Raw genomic sequence first — 17,782 nt, 5'->3', positions numbered from 1 at the left:
AAAGCACAATAGACACATTCTGCTAGGTTAATCACGTGACGTATAGTGGGTATCAATTGCAACGCTTTGTAATAGGAAAACGTGTGGCGTCTTGGAAGTATTTGTGCTGTAAAGCGCATACAGTATTTGAAGTTGAATAATGTTGGTTGGTTGGAAATTGAAAGTTTGCTATAATGCTCCAAAAGATACTGGCCCCAAACATTTTTCGAGAAATGCTAGGCCTAGGCCCCTGCATGTCTACAGTTAGGTATGCACGAGTCTTCGATCTGCGAACTGCAATTTTGACACGATTTCTAGACTAGCTTATTTTTACAAAGGATCACATAAATTTTAAAGCATACAAAGCACATTCAACGCTAGAATAAGTAAATCAACACTATTTTAAACAATCGTAGTGCCTTTCCTTGCCAGTTATTTCTCGCGTTAATGATGGGCGAATGTTTTCGAAACCATATTGCTCTTTCCTATACACACTGATCGCATTGTAAATTCTTCATTGTAATACCCACTATGTGTCACGTGACCGGCTGTAAACAAAACTCGCAGAATGTGTCTATTTTGTGCCATCCTAATTCATGAAATCTCCCCATAAACCACAGCAGGAGTTCGTCACATGTTGGCTCGTCTCCTTCACTTCTGTATTTTTGTGAAGTTTATTAAATTAAAAAATTAAAAATAAATAAAATTCATTCGTGGACCCTGACTGAGCTTCTAGGTGGGCACTTGCTTCAGATACATTTATGGACCCCGTTGGCAAATTTCTGGACCTACCAATAGTATATAAGTACAGTTCACAAACACTTTCTTACAGCAGTAATATTCCATAATTTGTTTTAATTCAGCATAAAATAATCCCTAAACTCCATTACATGGTAATACCATTCCAAACACATTGAAAAAACAGCAACAACCTAGGTTTAATAACGTAGATTAAATATAATATTTTAACCATACCTTTAGAGACATTCACACCAATGAAACATTTCAATACAGTACATTGGAAGTAGAAATACCTTACTGTTATAGCACTTTACAAATTTGAAAGTTATAAATTAGGTGAAATCTTGTTAGCAGATTTTTAATAGTCACTGAGATGAACTGGTGATGCAGCAGATAATTTCTATCTACTTGAAAATTGGAAAGTAACTAACAATATTCAAATATGTCTATTCTGGTTTAATATGCCTTACATTCATCGAATATTTGCAACTGCAGAGGGCAGCATATATTTACCATCAAAGTGACACAAAGTTCGTTCACAGAACTAACATATATGGTATAGTATTGTTTTTCACAAATTTTGGGTTGATCGTTTTTAAGTGATAATCAATCATTGAAAAAATATGATTTTACTCTAGAGGGCTAGTTTATAGAAATTTGAATTAAAATATGTATTTGGGAATCACTGTAATTTAAAAAAATATTGAGCTTAAACTGTTTGAAACTTTTCAGATAGTCAACAATTTGGACAGTAGACAGCACAAGCAATTGTACAACCAGTGGGGTGTTTCTAACATCTTGGTATATAGGTTTTTGGGATATCTACCAAAGTACATACTTTTATTTAAATAAACATAGCCTGCTACAAACAGGATTTATAATAATTTTTTAATCTGTTGATTATTTTCTCGTAAATGAGATCACAAATGCAAACCAGCAACTCCTGATGCAGTTGCAAATGTAGACAGTAAAGATGCTGATTGGTTAGTTTCAAGTAATAGCCTTGCTTCTTTCAACCAATCAGATGCTACTATTTTTGGCATACCAGACAACTGGTTAACAAACTTGACAGCTTGCTCTAAATCACCCTCTTCTATATAATGAGTGGCAAAATCTAATAATTTAAAAGTATCAAGAGAATCGGGAGAGACGTCTTCGTCGAGCTCTGGGGCATGCCGTGTACCAATAACTAGAAATGACTGTATGTAAGATAATACGTATTTGTAGAAGCTAGCACCTGTTTCATCAATCATCGACATTCGACTACAGACTTTACGAACATGCTTCCACCTCTGTCGTAGGGCATCTTCCGTCATCACACCTCGGGCCAGGGCTTCTTCCGGGAGAGTGTGGATGACAGCTGCAACAAATGGATGTTCATCACCAGCTTCTTTTACAGCAATTACTTCATTCGCTAGTGGCTTCAATTTATCTTCATAACTTTTGCCATCTGGTCTTCCTAAAACCCCAAGGAGAAAGTTCAAAGTAGGTTATATATTTTGTATACAACCACATTAATGTAAATATTTATTGTTACCCTTTTACAGTACTTGCTTTGGTTATGATTGCCTTTTTCAATCTGCTATTTTTTTTCATTTTAAGCTCAGGGCCAATGATATGACAATAGTCACTATAGCAAGTGGCAATCCTTTCACAAGACAAATATACAAACAGGATACTCTACATAAACTAAGCTACCATAATATTATTCAACAAATACAGTAATATATCAAAAGATATATACATATCAAGATGTGTTTTGTTTTGTTTTTTTGAGTTTTTTTTTTTTTTTGAACTGTCAAATAGCATCGTCATCCTTTAATTTTCCAGAAATATTTCAGTAGGGGTGACTCTTTAAAATATGTTGTATACTAATACTTGCGGTACACCACATGGATAGTTCTGAAAAGAACTGTTGTTTTTTGTGAATGTCTCTAAAATATGTAAAATAAGTAAATAGTAATTTATCTGTAATATGACACACATAGTACAAGAATTATTTTCTTACCAATTTCAATAGTTCTCTTGAGTGTCTCACATGCTAACCACAATTCCTGTGCTTTCTTGTTTTGTTTTTCAAGGTCTGCCCGTCCTGCAGTAAACAAACATAAACAGATGCATTTGAAGAAAAACACAGACTACAATAAACAATGTAAGACAACAAGCCATTAAAAAGATGAACATACATACAGTAGAAGAAATTAATATAGATAAGAAAAAATAAGAAAATTAATATAGATAAGAAACAATAAGGAAGATCAACCATATTAAGAGAATCAAATTATATGTAAAAACAAAAACCAATTATTATTAAGTAATAAGTAGTTTCTAAGATATTTCTTAAATTACATTTAAAGAAGCAAGACAAATGGAATTGCATTCAATAAATTGGTCAGTTTCAAGAAAAACTATAAGTAAATGCTTTAGTTCTGGGTCATGAGTAAATGCTCTGGTAGAAAACTTAACATGGGCTGCAGTTCCCTCATAGTTAGTTTAGGAACTAGTCTGAGCTTTGCCAGCCTAACCACCCTAAAAGTAAGACAGTGCAATTGTGCCATATCTGCATATTTTGGAATAGCCCCAAAGCTGGTTCATCAGACCCTTGAATTGAATATCAGTCATCAGAATACCAGGAGACCCTATTAACTTATAAGAATGATCTACCTATTATTACAAACCGTGACAAAGGACCAACAAAGACATATCGTACCACTACAGGCAACACAATACAAAATAGCATAAACCAAAATATATATACAGTCGGTTTAGATTAATCATACCATAACAATACCAAATTAACCAAAAGCTAGCCTAACATTTAGCTCATTCCATAGGACCAAACTTGTAATAACAACCTAAAAGAATAAACTTAAAAAAAAAGAAAAAAGAGCCACAGTTGTACAGGTAAACTCTTTTTTACAACAGGTCAGGCAGGGTTATTTTTTTTTCAACAAGGGGCAGCATACATGAACCACATACTGCCTCACCTATGCCTAGGGTATCAAGAGCATTGCATACAACTGAAAGAAGAATAAATATTTAAAGGCAAGTAAATGCAACTGAGACAGGGAACATGAACATTATGCCTTCCTCTACTGCCTTGTCATTTGGAACTTAGGCTTCAACTAAAAGGAGGGGGAATAATGCTTTGTTTAACCTAATTATACATAAAGATTTTAGAGGGGGATTATCCTATGTAGCTTAATTGTAGGAGGGAGGAGGTGAGGGGTGTGGAGAGAACTACAGGTCTGTTTAGCTGATTGGTATGCCTATGTTTACCACAAATAAAATATATACTACTATTATTAATGATATATCTTCAATTTACCTTCAATAGCTTTCTCTACACCCCGGAGCTTTGCCATTGCAACGTGCAGCTCTGTTTGGTATTTCTCTTGTTCATCCGCTCTAATCTCAACATCCTGAATCTTTATCTTCTCCTCGTACTGTCGTTCTTGAACTTTCAATACTTCTGATATGTGATCACTGTGCGCCGCCGCTTGTCGCTTCAACTGCGTTCGCATTTCTTGCTCATAATCAGAATCAAGTTCTTGTAACTAGAAGAAAAAGGTCTAGTTATATTTGATCATGTATTTTTTTAGAAATTATTTTTTAAAAATTCACAATTTTATCCTGTAATTGGCAAGTTAACTTGGATATGGAAGAAATTTAGAAAAAAAATCTGGTACATAAATTCACCTTCTTGTGAAGTTCAATTTCCAATTCCTTTCTCTGCCTCTCTAACTCCGCTGCCACAAACTCTTTTGTCTTTTCTTCATCTTCCTGCTGTTTCTTTAACAGAGCATCTTTGAGTCTCAATTGTTCCAGGACTTGTTGCTCTACCAGCTGCTTCTGCAGTTGCTCAATTCGTCGGTGAGCATGTGCAATAAGCGAATTTAATTCTGATTCTGACATTTTCTCACCTGTAATATAATGAACAATAAGTATTTACAAACATATTATGCAATCATGACATCATCATTTTACACTCCATGTATTTTTTTCCTCTCGAATACTTAATTAAATTAAAATTCAGGAAGTTTTGCGGATCAGGTTCAAAAAGCTTACACAAACCTCTTTACATCATGACATCATAAGGAATAGGGCTACAGCCTAACTGCAAGAAGCATTCACCGGTCATGGCAGACCTAAGAGTATATGAATTTTGAAGAAACTAATGGCTCCTAAACACTACATTTCGCATGTTTTATGGCAGTGGAAAATAAGATAGTGTAATACATACTCCGAGTATCGAAATGCACACCATCGTGTCGGGATTCAATATTTTGCAATTATGTCACCATCAGGAATGATGATGGAAATATCGTCTAAAATCTAGTCTAAAAATCCATGGGGTAGGTATCTGGTCTAAAATCCATTGGGTAAGTATCAAATTAATTTATCAAAATATAAAAATGTTGTTTTAAATACACCATACTATATTAATATCTTCCTCAGTTAAAAAATAGTTAAAACTGAATATAAATTTTCAAGACTTTCTCAATTTAGTACACAACATTTCTTTCACAGGCTTAAATATACTGTACTAATATTATCATTATTCTTGCTTGTTCAAAATTACAATGTGTACCTTTTTCACCTAGTTTGACCTCTGGCATAATGCTTTCCAATTCTTTCTTGAACTCTGTCTTGCCCTTCTCCACAAGGTCTCTGTACTCCTGGTAAATCTGACCTTCTTTCTCTAAAGATGATGTCTGTAAAATGAGTGAAAAAATATACATTATTAGAGATTCAAATATATATATATATATATATATATATATATATAAATTTAAAGGCAAATGGGATAAACCCATAAAAACAACGAGCAGCCACATAAATGCAAATAATGATAATATAAAGTTTAAACGGAACAGTAGAGAAAATCCGATCAAGAATGACAGAACAAACTAAATATCCACTGGAAAAAATCCCAATATCTGCAGACGGATCCGTTTCGGCCTTCTAGGCCTCATCAGTGCAGCTAGGGTAAAGATGAAGACCAAACGTTATGACCAGCTTGAGCAGGGCCTAGGCTAGCCCGACGTTCAACTGCAGCATCGCTAATGAACCGTCAATGCCAAACCAAGACAGTATATAGATACGGCCCAGGTGTGGATGCAAATATTGGAACAAGAGCTATGCGCCTACTTGATTATGGAATGTTATGGGGCGGAAGACTGTTCCAGTAAACACAGTATATTTTGTCATTCTTAACGCGTCCTCTACGAGACTCTACCAGACAGCACTAGTCGGTGGTCTCATGGACTAATCCGAGATCTAAAGATACAATCTCTACTGTGCATCAATGGCGGCCCGCTGGATCTCAAAAGAGAGATTCAATAAAAATATATAAATTTAAAGGCAAATGGGATAAACCCATAAAAACAACGAGCAGCCACATAAATGCAAATAATGATAATATAAAGTTTAAACGGAACAGTAGAGAAAATCCGATCAAGAATGACAGAACAAAATATATATATATTCTCATGTATTTTATTAGAAACATTTTTACCAATTAAAATCATTTTTGAATTCTTAAGCATTTGGATACCTCAGCTATTGCTTTGTCCAATTCGTAATTCATTTTCATAAGGTCTTCTTCGGCTTTGATAACTTTTTCTCCAAATCCAAACTGACTCTTTGTCTTCTTACTTTCAGCAATAACACTTCTTAGCTTCTCAAGTTCCTCTCTGGAAATATAAGAGAATTAAATTCATGATTCATATAAAACATTTTTATTAAACAAGTTAAACAAAGTATAAGTATATTTTCCAGTTGCAGATTAGAATAACAATAACACCGTTAAAACCATTAGTGCTCTACCATGTCAATTATTATGACATACACAAGGCAGGTGTTCCACAGAGTAGTTTAACTAAGGCAAAGCACATATCGGCCACACCCCAACAAAAATCCCCACCATCCCCCTAACCATTTTAGCCAAAAAATTACAAGTAAGTAGTTAAAAATCACCTTATAGCCCTTAATTATCCAGGCCAGAAGCTCCAATGAGGGCAGTATAATAGAGGCAGTAGAGCTCAAAAAGATCTATTAATAGTCAATCAACTATTAATCAATCAGCCTCATGAGGCCAGTATAATACAGTTAAACTTGCCTAAGTCAACTATGCCTGTCAAATGATTTCTAAGTCGATTCTATTTTACATGCCAAACTGTTGTGTTTTCCATTAATTAACAATCTGCAAGTTGAACAATAATTATTTCAATTGCATTTTGGATTCGACTTAGGCAAGTTCAACTGTAGAGGACAGTAGACCTAAAAAAACTTATGTAGACAGAAAACTTTAGTGTTTAGTGTTAGTGTTATATTAGATGAAAAATGCCCAGAAAACAGCCGGGTTTGAAAACAGAAATGAATATTTAAAATCAAACCTTGCAAGATTTGTTGTTTCTGTGGCAGACTTGACAGCCTCTACCTTCAGATCTGCCGCTGTCACTACGTCCTTCCATTGGCCTTGCCTGTCTTCCATCATCCCATCTTCCATAGCAGACTTGATCATATCTGTGTGCTCCTTGGTAATTTCCCCCAGAAGTTTTTGGCTCTCCACTGCCGCATTTGTTACAGTCAGTGCAGCATTCATTGCCTCACCAACTATTACTTCATAAGCTGTAATGAAATAAAAAAAAACTCATAATGCAAAATAACATAATAGCACCATGGATAACCCACTGCAGTCTGAAGAAAACTTATTTCCAGTGGGGTACTTCTGGTGGTTATTGGGCAGTACACCAAAAGAAAATTCCCTACTCCTTTCCGAAGAGTATACTATGTTCTTTAACGTGTACATGGGCTATAATGCAGACAGAATCAATGGCTTAAATCGTCTGGAAGGCCGTGCCCTATCGTAACTTGCATTTCAGCCCTCCAGTTGAAACACAAGGAGAGAGCGAGGGGAACTGGACTGTTAAGAACCTTGAGATCTTCAAGTTTCAGCGCACACACAGTGGCTACCACCAGTTTAGCTGACTGAGCTAAATTATGTTGAATGCCAGTCAAGAAAATATTTATAAAGTCATGTTTTGATAAAAAATGGGGCCTCTGGGTTTTTGATAAGTTTAATATTTACATTTCAACTAACTGCCATTTAATTTATGCAAAAATATTTGAATGGTATTATACTTCCAGAATGACAAATAATAACTCTCTGACTTGCTTACCTGCTGCATCCGCAGCTTCTTCTATCTCTTGATCAATTATTTTTTCTTGCAACTCTTTTGCCTTCCTGTCAGCTTCATCCTTTTTCCTGACTTCCTCCATTCTAGCCTCATTCTCTGCCTTCCTTCTAGCCTCGCGGTCACTGGTCTCTGCTGCTGATTCTCCAGCACTTTTCAAGGCAGGTGGAGGACTTCCCTTTGGTATGACTGGTTCTGGAATCGGTTCTGGTTTTCTCATCAAACTCTCTTCACGGTATTTTTCTTTATCGATGTTAATCAGTGGGCCTGATTTAAATGACCTACAAAGGTAAATGCAAATAATCTGATCTTTTACAAGGAGTCTGATACATTTATTTTATATTTCAAATGTATACTTTTGTGGTGAACTAATAAACAGTACAATTCAACACTGTATACTTAAATCATTAGGTCCAATGGTAGATCCAAAACATTTTGCAGGCGATGCAAGAGAAAATCAAGGATCTATAGTTTAAGAATAGCAGGACATAATTGGTCCAAAAAAATGATTTGGGATGTTTCCTTTATACTGTATGTCTGGATGTTTAGTGAATTTTTGGCTACTGGTGTTTTGATTTTGTGTTACTTGTTATTTAATATATATATAGCGCCTATTCCTTTCTAATAGGTTACAAAGCGCTTTGTTTTCCCTGGTCATTGAGTCCAGATGCTAAAGTGTTGCTACCATATTGGCGCAGTAGCAGGCAACTCCACCAGGTACCACTTAGACTATTGGGGGGAGAGAAGAAATATGGATAAAGTCCCTTGCTCAAGGACACAAGCGAAATGCAGAGCAAGGTACTGAAACCCTGACCGCAAGGTTGGGAAACCAAACCGTTCGTGCTGCACTAAATCGCTTCCGAAGTTGGTAACTTATTTGATTCTTAAGCTCTGTCTACCCTTTCTTCGACAAAACCTTGTTGTATGCCCATATATAACCATGATGTGCCCATATATAGTCATGATGTGCCTATATATGGGTCATGATGTGATGCCATCATGACCATATTTAGGCATTTCACATGTTTTTGTCAAATAAAATTTGATAGTCTGGATAGAGCTTCATAAGAAACTATCAATATTTAATTGAATTCCTTTGGGGTTTTTTTTCTAGATTTCAACACAGACAGTACAGATCTGTATATCTTTAAACCATTACGATTCATTGGCTTATCATTAAGAACCTACAGTATGTATACATTAAGTTTCTTCTTCAGTTTTGTTTAAGTTGCCTTGCCTTCTTTAAGTGAATAGAATAAAGTTGCAGAATGTTAGTGGACTTACACATCAGCGTTTTGCTTGCCCTCATTCAGGTCATACATGAACGTATCAAAAAGTGGGTTTAAAAATGGCCAGTTGCTCTCAACTTGTCTTCTAAATTCCGGATTGCTTTTTGCATACAAGATGGTACCAGTCACAGCGCCACCACCGACCAATACAGCGCCACCAATTATTTTTAACAATGTTTGGCTGCCAGACCTACAAGTAGAGACGAAAATCATACATTTAAATAATGAAGAAAAGAAATTGTAATTGTAAAAATGACAATTATTTGAATGTTGGTGTCCTGTGTTCTGTTCATTTTTGGCAAGATAATCTAGAAACTAGGCTGGGATGGGACAGATGATAATAAAAATGATACAGCTCACTTACTTTTTTGGAGGCAAGGGGGCTTCTGGGTTGGTACAAAACCAACACTTCTTCAACCTCACAGCATTGCCATTGCTCTTGGTAACCTTGCTGGCCCCCTAAATTGACCACATAGTAATTGTTAAAAAGACATTGAGATAAAATATGGGGAATTAAAACATTACCACTACATGTTAGGGCAAGATGAGTCATTCATGGTGCATATGAATAGATGGCTGGAAAATACAAATTCTTATGTTAAATTTACAGGAAATCTTTACCTCATCTTCCAATTTAGCTTTAAAAAAAAGGTACGTACATTTTAATTATATTTTATTCACTTTTTCTAATAGGAATTTCCTTCCTTTCCATTTCCCAATCCTAGCAATCAGTGTCAGTGACACCCTTCTTGATTCACAATTTAAATTGATCCATCCATTTGCAAGAGCGTGTGGCCCAGCGTGTAGGTAAGGTGTTGGACTTCTGACTGTGAGATCGGGAGTTCAAGACCGACGCTTGTCGCATTGCTCGTGTCCTTGGGCAAGGCACTTTAATTACGTTTGCCTCTCTCCACCGGGGAGTATAAATGGGTACCTGGTAGGATGGTATGGCATTGAATGTGTCGTGCGCATTCAAGCAGCAATGACCAGGGATACTCCCCAGGGAGCATAGAAAGTTGCACAATGTGCGGATCTGCCAATTCAGTATCCAGTGACCAGGGAAATATGGTGCCAGCGCCTTGTATAATCGCCTGCCGATTGCGAAAGGCGCTATATAAATTACGATTCTATAAAAAAAAAAAAAAAATCCATTTTTCTCCAAATATTATAGAATAAAAACAACTAAATTTGTTTTGAAATGTGCAAGTTCTTCAGAAAGTCCATCAGGCATACTGTAACGACCCACTTTAACATGTTGTTGTAGGCTAGGCCTAGGTCAGACTGTAAAGTAAGGTCTGCACAAGCAAGGAATAGGCCTATATCAGCAAAATTTAGGCCTAGAAATCCATCCATGCATTTAAAAAAAATAAGGGATGATTTTCACAATTTTGTTGAAAAGGTAAGGTGTACTGTTATGCAGCAGGTCCTAGCATAAGTAGTTATGAGTCTGCGCACCTTATTTTCCCGACAATTTTCAGCGCAAAATTTAAGCTAGTTTTTGAGGTATTATCTGCAAAATTAATTTATTTATTATACTTTTTGCAGTATGGTCTGGCTGGCTAGGTCATAGCCTACACACCTACCATACCCTAGGACTACAAGTCCTAATAGAATACTACTAACCGTGCCTACCTAGTACAGTAAACCCGCCCCCTCTCTCTGGGCCCTAGGTAGAGTATAGGACTGCGAGGCTTCCCTAATAATAGGCTAGCTAGGGCCTAGCCCTGGCCCTAGCCTAGCCCTTGGACCGCCTCCTACAACAAGCTTAGTCTAGCGTAGTGTATAGTATACACAGGCACCGGTGAATGTATGCTAGTACAATACAAATCGATTAATTCTGTGTCTTAGAACCTATCTATATGTATACATAATGGTATATAAAGCAAATAAATATACAAAATAAACAAATTACCCGAATATTACTCGGTATTTTTCCCGAGGTACGCCACATTTTTTCCAGCAAGAAAGTTCAGAAAGACGCCACCAACGGTCTAATAGCCAAATTGTGTGTACACACACAAATTTATTTTATTTTTTATTTTATTTTTTATTTTTTGCAAAAATTTGTCCAAAAATCGTAAAGACAGATGAGTCAACCACATCAAAAAATGACAAATGAATATAATGATTTCATTAGGGTCCTCAATTTTTTTTTCTAGGCCTATAAGTATAAAATCATAACTAAAATTCAACAACTGATACTGTAGTTTATTTAAGTTATGAGTTAAGCTTGCAATGAGGAGTAATACTTTTTTATATATATATTTAAATGTTAAGCGCATCGAAGCTTCTATATTTTTTCGCTATATAAGTCTAACATTATTATTTTTATTATAGCACGAAAAATATAATTTATCCTCATTTAATTGATTTTTTTTAAATTTGACGTTTTTGGTTCAAAGTATTGTAATGTCGAGGTAACAAACAATTTAACAAACAAAAATATATTATATGACTTGCCATGTTTATTTCTTAAATTAGTATGCACTTAGTAGGTTAGTGTGTGAATCGTAAGTATGATGGATGATGTGTGTATATTAGTCAGATATTCAGGACGTGTTGGTTGAAAGGGAAACGGTGCAAATAAAATTTCTAACGCGATTTTCGATACCGTTTAAGCATACCAAGTTTAATGAGTTTGATCATAATGAGTACGTATTTTTCAGACTTCTTCACTTTTATATGCCGTCGCAAAAACTGTGATAACGGAGTTTTTTACACAAGAAAGTATTAATTAGGGCCTACCTATCTAATCTGCGACTGGTCACGTCACTCCTCCCAACAACCATGTTTTAGTTCAAAGAAGAGTAACGGTTTAGTTTTATAGGGCACCTCTTTTTTTTTAAATTCCCACTTTCAAAATATCAATATTCGCAAATCCAACTATTTATTATTATTATTATTATTATTATTATTATTATTATTATTATTATTATTATTATTATTATTATTATTATTGTTATTATTATTATTATTTTTATTATTATTATTTATCATCACCATTATTATTATCATCATTATCATTAAAATTTTAATAATAATAGGCCTAATTATTATTATTTTACTATTTTTTGCTAATATTAATTCACACTAACATCATTTTGAGAAGAATTAGTGAGTGAACAAAGTATAACTTCTACTTCAAGGCTTACTCGTCAAAGACTGTTCAGCACCTGGACCAGCCCTTACATACTTGATTGAACGAACATGAAAATTTCAATTAGGCCTATAACCCATAATTGTTATCGGGATTATTATCAAAATATTGTATTTATATTTATTAAAAGGTGCGTTTGATATGCATGGATTGTAATGGCTAATTAATGTCGGTTAATCAACAGGAAACATGTAACTAGCTTTTTAGAAGTCAAACTAGTTATTACAACTAAAACTATTTAATAAATTAATAATAATAACAGGTCTAAAATTAATGATAGAATTATAATTATTGCTTGATCGACACAGATATGAACCGCCACTGATACCACATCTGGGTCATGGTCGATGATGATGATGATGATGATGATGCTAGCCGAGCCAACCCGAACTAACCCGAGGGAATTCCCGTAGAAAAAAGAAAGTCTCGCGAACAGTCGCAATTCAGTACGCAGAGAGTGTGTGATTATTGGATCCCGGCGTCTGTTGAAACTGATATTAAAAGTAATATTTGATTAATTGACAGTTCCTGTACCATATGTTTAATCCCACAGTATTATAAAAGACATGGCATTTTTAAAGATGTTATAAAACAACTGTGATCTTCAGAGAGGCTAGGCCCAGACTAGTCGAGTAGGACGACGTGTCTGACGAGGAGGCACAGGCAATTTGGACCAACGAGTGACGGCAGAGGTAGGACCAAGGCCAAGGCCTAGACCTAAATGAGAGGCTGGTGTCGGGGAGGGGGGTTAAATGTTAACTTCTATTAATTCAGCATATTTTGATATAAAGTAGGCCTATGTGGTTTTGTGTGGATAGATTCCAGAGTTTCTTTGCTCAATGGGTTGATGGAGTAGGACAGCGAGAAAAAAAATAGGTACATACAGGGTACTGTTAAAATGTTATTAATTAAAGACATTAATTTTTTTCAGATGAACTTGTGCGCGTGACCATGGTACATTTTAATGCCGTCTAGCCTGCTTAGCCTAAAATTCAGTAAGATGGCAGTGTCAAGATTACTGGGACTGGCCTATGGTTCAATGGCTCTATTTCTTTCCATTTTGCATAACGTTTTTCTGTTGTACTATGTTGACATATTCGTGTCGGTTTACAAGATTGATAAACAGTCCTTCTGGATTGGAGAGGCAAGTAACATACGATTTAGAAAAATTGTGGTAAATTGATGCATTGACAAAACTAAAATAAACAAAATATACTGTAATAAAACAAATATTGGACTTTTCAGTGTTTTTTTCTTATTAAAGCAGTATAATGTATTTTTTGTGGTCATTGCATGGAAGTGCCTTAAATTTAGCCTATATTACTTTATAATATTAAACTAATCATTGAGAAATCCTAGTCCCTAACAGGGGGTCAGGGTTTCCTGAAAAGTGTCTTGACACTGACAGGAGTCCACACCCACCTCAGCCCTGCCACGGTTGGATTATAAATGTTTTTCAAAGCATTGTTCCTGATGAAATGATTACCGTAACTTCTTTACCGACTGCTTGTCCAAAGTTCCTAGAGGGGGTCCTGTGCCACATTGTACTTCCTGCTGCTGCTGCTATTGCAGACACAAACCTTTGGAATCAAGAGTACCCACTTGTTCTCCAAGACGTTCAAACCATCCTGGGCTGATATGTCTTGGAACTACTCCATTAAATCATGAAGTGTACATTCCATACACTGTGGCTTCATGGTTCAAGTAATTTAATTTAATATATGATTTGTACCTTAACTTTCTTTTTTTTTTTCCCATTACAGACCATATTTTTACTATGGAATTCATTTAATGATCCACTGTTTGGGTGGATGAGTGACAAGAAGTTTCTGTCCCCTAACAGGTATGTGTTATTAATAATATTTTACCTTTAAATTTTGCGAGTTAAATGGCTGAGCAGTTAAGGCAGCTGGCCGTAACATACAGTTGTAATATCGATGCTCACCTACGGTTCTGGAGGTGGAACAAGTCTTCTCAGAGAAAGACTATAAACCGTAGACCCAGTGTATATACTGTAATTTGACTCGTGTGCACTTTACATCTTTCGAGACGATTAGGAGGTTATCCTGATGTACTGGTCCATACAGCCGCGGTTGTGGACAGACAAGAGTAGCTGGTAATGGTTTACCATAGAGGTATTATAGTAATATAAAACACGCATCTTGGAAAATCAATGTGTGATCATATTTCAAAAAAGTTTTGACTTGGCAATACCAAACACCTTTCTTAGGTCAAGATGCCGTGTACAGTATGAGCGTCTAGTGGCCTATCATTCTTAAAAATGTTCTTATTGGGGAGGGGGGGACACATTACTATAATACCTCCATGGGTTTACCAGCTAGCTCAGACACTAAGGGACCCTTAGAGGAGGAGAAAGTTACTGTACATACTAGTTAACACCTCGAGCACTTTGATACTTTGGTAGAAAGCGCTATATAAATCCAACTACATTACATTTTAATACTTATATGGGTGGTTACTGAATATTTAACTTAAAGCTCGGCAGCCCTGTCTACAGTTGTTTAAGCCAACGACATGGGTAATACTGTGAAATGCATTAGTCTTGAAGTTATTTGTATATACTAAGACCAACATGTTCCTGTTTTATGATTATGTTGTACAAGTCATAAGTCAGTTCATTTTCTCCACTGTTTTTCTTTCCATCATTAGTTGTAAAGATATTACAACCACAGAGGTCATCAAGCAACGTTTGAGGGCGCTCTCAGTGCATGGTCCATTATTCACGCTGTCGTTTATGAGCTTCTGGTTCTTGTGGACCTATCCAGGACTCCAGTTTACAGTTTGTTTGTGTGTATATGATGGTCTTCTGACTATGGTCGACCTCCACCACAGTGCTTTACTTGCTGATCTTGCTTTAAGTGCCAAAGATAGGTATGAGACAACTACTACTATCACTTACCATAGTTTCTCGGGTATAAGCCCAACCCTCTACTTTACACACATTTCTACGTAACAGCCTCTTCAGGCAAAAACCTGAGGAATATTGGCTTTTAATTAGGCATACAGTGCTGAAAAAAGATCCATTTGATTGAAAAGGGGATCCTTGGGTATAAGAGCACCCCCAAAAATTGGCCCAATTTTGTGTTCAATAGGGTGGGCTTACACTAGAGGAACTACCATTTTAACGTTATCTAATTGATTTGTTATAGCTTATATTTATTTAGTGCTTTTCACATTTCAAGAAAGTACAGTATGTGTTGCCCATTTAACATGTAATCACAGAGTCAGATTTTTGTTTGCTGCAAAATAAAAATATATTTTTTTTACAAAAAAAACCCAGAATATTTGTATCTTCCAATTATTTACATACATTATGTACCCTTCCATCCCAACAGCTTTTGTAAATTTTTTATAAAATCTGTAATTCAGAGGGTTTAAATTTTCGTATTCTAACACCATCTCAATTTCATGGTAGAGATCTAGGGTCTCAGCAGGGCTACTTTCCACATAATCATGATCATACATGATCATTGCAAGTAAAAACAAGCATTCTCTTATCAATCATAAACATGTTTGTCTTCCTGCAGAACAAAATTGAACTTTTATAGCTCCGTATTTGGCGCTCTTGGTGCTCTTTCCGTGTTTTTCTCCTACGCCGTCTGGGACAAAGGTGACCTGGATAACTTCCGGATGTTTTGTGTAATGCTGACTGTTTTTTCCTTTTGCGGATTTTTTTTCTCGTCAAGATTCCTGTTGAAAATATTTAGTGAAATACATAAGAAAGATGATCATTTCCAAAGGTTAGTATTGTCTTCCCGTATATGGAAGAAAGTTCCATACAATTTACATATTAATGTATTATTCTTGATCATTATAATTGAAGAGGAGAAAAAGCAAACTTACTTCCTTCAGTTCTCGTATGCAGTATAAAAATAAGGTCCTGTAGGGTTTTGATGAATAGAAGGTCCAACCTATTTAGGTATGTTGATTATGTCTCAAATAACACAAAAAAAGCATGTTGGCAACTTTGGAATGGCGGAAGTTGTCTGCCATCTTGAAAATGGCCACTATTTTGAAATTTAGTGTCCTTATCTTGACAACCGCATATCACAGAAACTTGATTTTGATCTCAAATTGTTTGTAATATATAAGTTTATATTCACTCTAATAAAAAAGTTTACAAGAAAATGACAGGAAATGGCATTTCTGACCTTTGACTTTATGATAATGAAATTTGTATATCGCCATAACTACTCAACATAGAGACTTGATTTTGGTCTCTATGTTGAACTGCACTTTATAACCTCAAGGAAGAGGTGTATTATAAATGCCCATTCCAGTACCAGTTGCTGTTGTAGTACCCATCTTCTTCCAAAGACACATGGCCGTCATTAATGGGGTCCGTTGACAAAATCACTGCTGGTGTTGACTTTTAGAGCCAAGATTTACCATTATCTTCACAAATGTTTTTCAGTTCTCTTAATTTTATATTATTATTATTATTATTGTTATTATTATTATTATTATTATTATTAGGCCACGGGAATGAAAGTTGTAGGTTTGCGTCCACCGCCCGCATGCCTAAAAAGCTACTGCACGAAAATTTTCATTATTTTGAAAAGTTCATTATTTTGAAAAAAAATATACTTCGTTTTAAAAAACGGACTTTCTGAGCCGTAAACAGACAGAAAAACGATCTATTCATCACTGATCACTGGTCGCGAACACCGAGCGAAGGCAGGCCTGGCCACATCGCACCATGATCGCCGATCACTGCTGAGGTCATTTACGGGTCAAATAGATCTTTCTGACCAATAGGAAATCTCGTATGTTTAAAGAGGTCTTAAATGTTGAAAAGGATCTGTTTTATAGGCTAGTGTACATTTATGACTGTAAGCATTGTTTCTTGGGAATAAATGTAAAATTACCAATGCCGCGGCTTTTGGACAGCATTTATTAAAAAAATAATGAATAATGAAAAATGAAAAAAATGCCTCATGTGTTTTCAAAATTTTTCGGACGCAAACCTACAACTTTCATTCTCGTGGCCTTACTAATTTATATTATTATTACAATATTATTATTTTTTAAGGAAATTAATGAAAAAAAAACTTTACATAACCCAGGGTGGGACCCCAACAGGTACTCACCCCTCGCATCAGTTATTTTACATTTGCACTTTTGTTTGTGAGAAATAATATAATGACAATCAACAGTAATATATTCTGTTTTGATATACGTATGTTAATGTTTTTTTTAATATTATTATTTGTAATTTTATCGGTTTTGTTGTTTTTATGTAAATTTTTTTGTCCAGTTTTTTCATGTCCAATAATTAATGAGTTTTTAATATGCCCTTATTATTCACTTATTTAAAAAATGTTTTTTTTTTTTTTTTTAATCATTTTGTGCTTCTTTTTAGCTTAGTTAATTAGGTTTCATGTACAGTACAGTAC

At 35.3% G+C, this 17,782-nt stretch overlaps 2 protein-coding genes across 2 annotated transcripts in view; one reads left to right on the top strand and one right to left on the bottom strand.

Annotated features, from left to right (window-relative positions):
- Positions 1 to 621: 621 nt before the first annotated feature.
- Positions 622 to 11,196, bottom strand: LOC117118811 (MICOS complex subunit MIC60-like). Its single transcript, XM_033263520.1, has 11 exons — positions 11,121 to 11,196; positions 9,573 to 9,667; positions 9,204 to 9,398; positions 7,905 to 8,200; positions 7,119 to 7,353; positions 6,278 to 6,416; positions 5,312 to 5,435; positions 4,420 to 4,643; positions 4,049 to 4,277; positions 2,729 to 2,812; positions 622 to 2,179 (listed from the first exon to the last, which is right to left on the bottom strand). Exons 1-11 carry the CDS (start codon positions 11,157 to 11,159, stop codon positions 1,641 to 1,643), a joined length of 2,199 nt encoding a protein of 732 aa, XP_033119411.1. The 5' UTR covers positions 11,160 to 11,196; the 3' UTR covers positions 622 to 1,640.
- A 1,574-nt stretch (positions 11,197 to 12,770) lies between these two features.
- Positions 12,771 to 17,782, top strand: part of LOC117118812 (transmembrane protein 180-like) — a 9,811-nt gene continuing 4,799 nt past the window's right edge. Inside the window, exons 1-5 of the mRNA XM_033263521.1 lie at positions 12,771 to 13,057; positions 13,297 to 13,509; positions 14,129 to 14,208; positions 15,036 to 15,257; positions 15,914 to 16,126. Coding sequence (XP_033119412.1) covers positions 13,330 to 13,509; positions 14,129 to 14,208; positions 15,036 to 15,257; positions 15,914 to 16,126 — 695 coding nt within the window. The 5' untranslated portion in view covers positions 12,771 to 13,057; positions 13,297 to 13,329. The remainder of the gene's footprint in view (positions 13,058 to 13,296; positions 13,510 to 14,128; positions 14,209 to 15,035; positions 15,258 to 15,913; positions 16,127 to 17,782) is intronic.

This window comes from Anneissia japonica, unplaced genomic scaffold (genome assembly GCF_011630105.1).
Source record: "Anneissia japonica isolate Jap-2015-1 unplaced genomic scaffold, ASM1163010v1 scaffold737_len1565949_cov176, whole genome shotgun sequence".
Taxonomy (NCBI): Eukaryota; Metazoa; Echinodermata; class Crinoidea; order Comatulida; family Comatulidae; genus Anneissia; species Anneissia japonica.
This window is presented reverse-complemented; position numbering and strand designations above follow the sequence as displayed.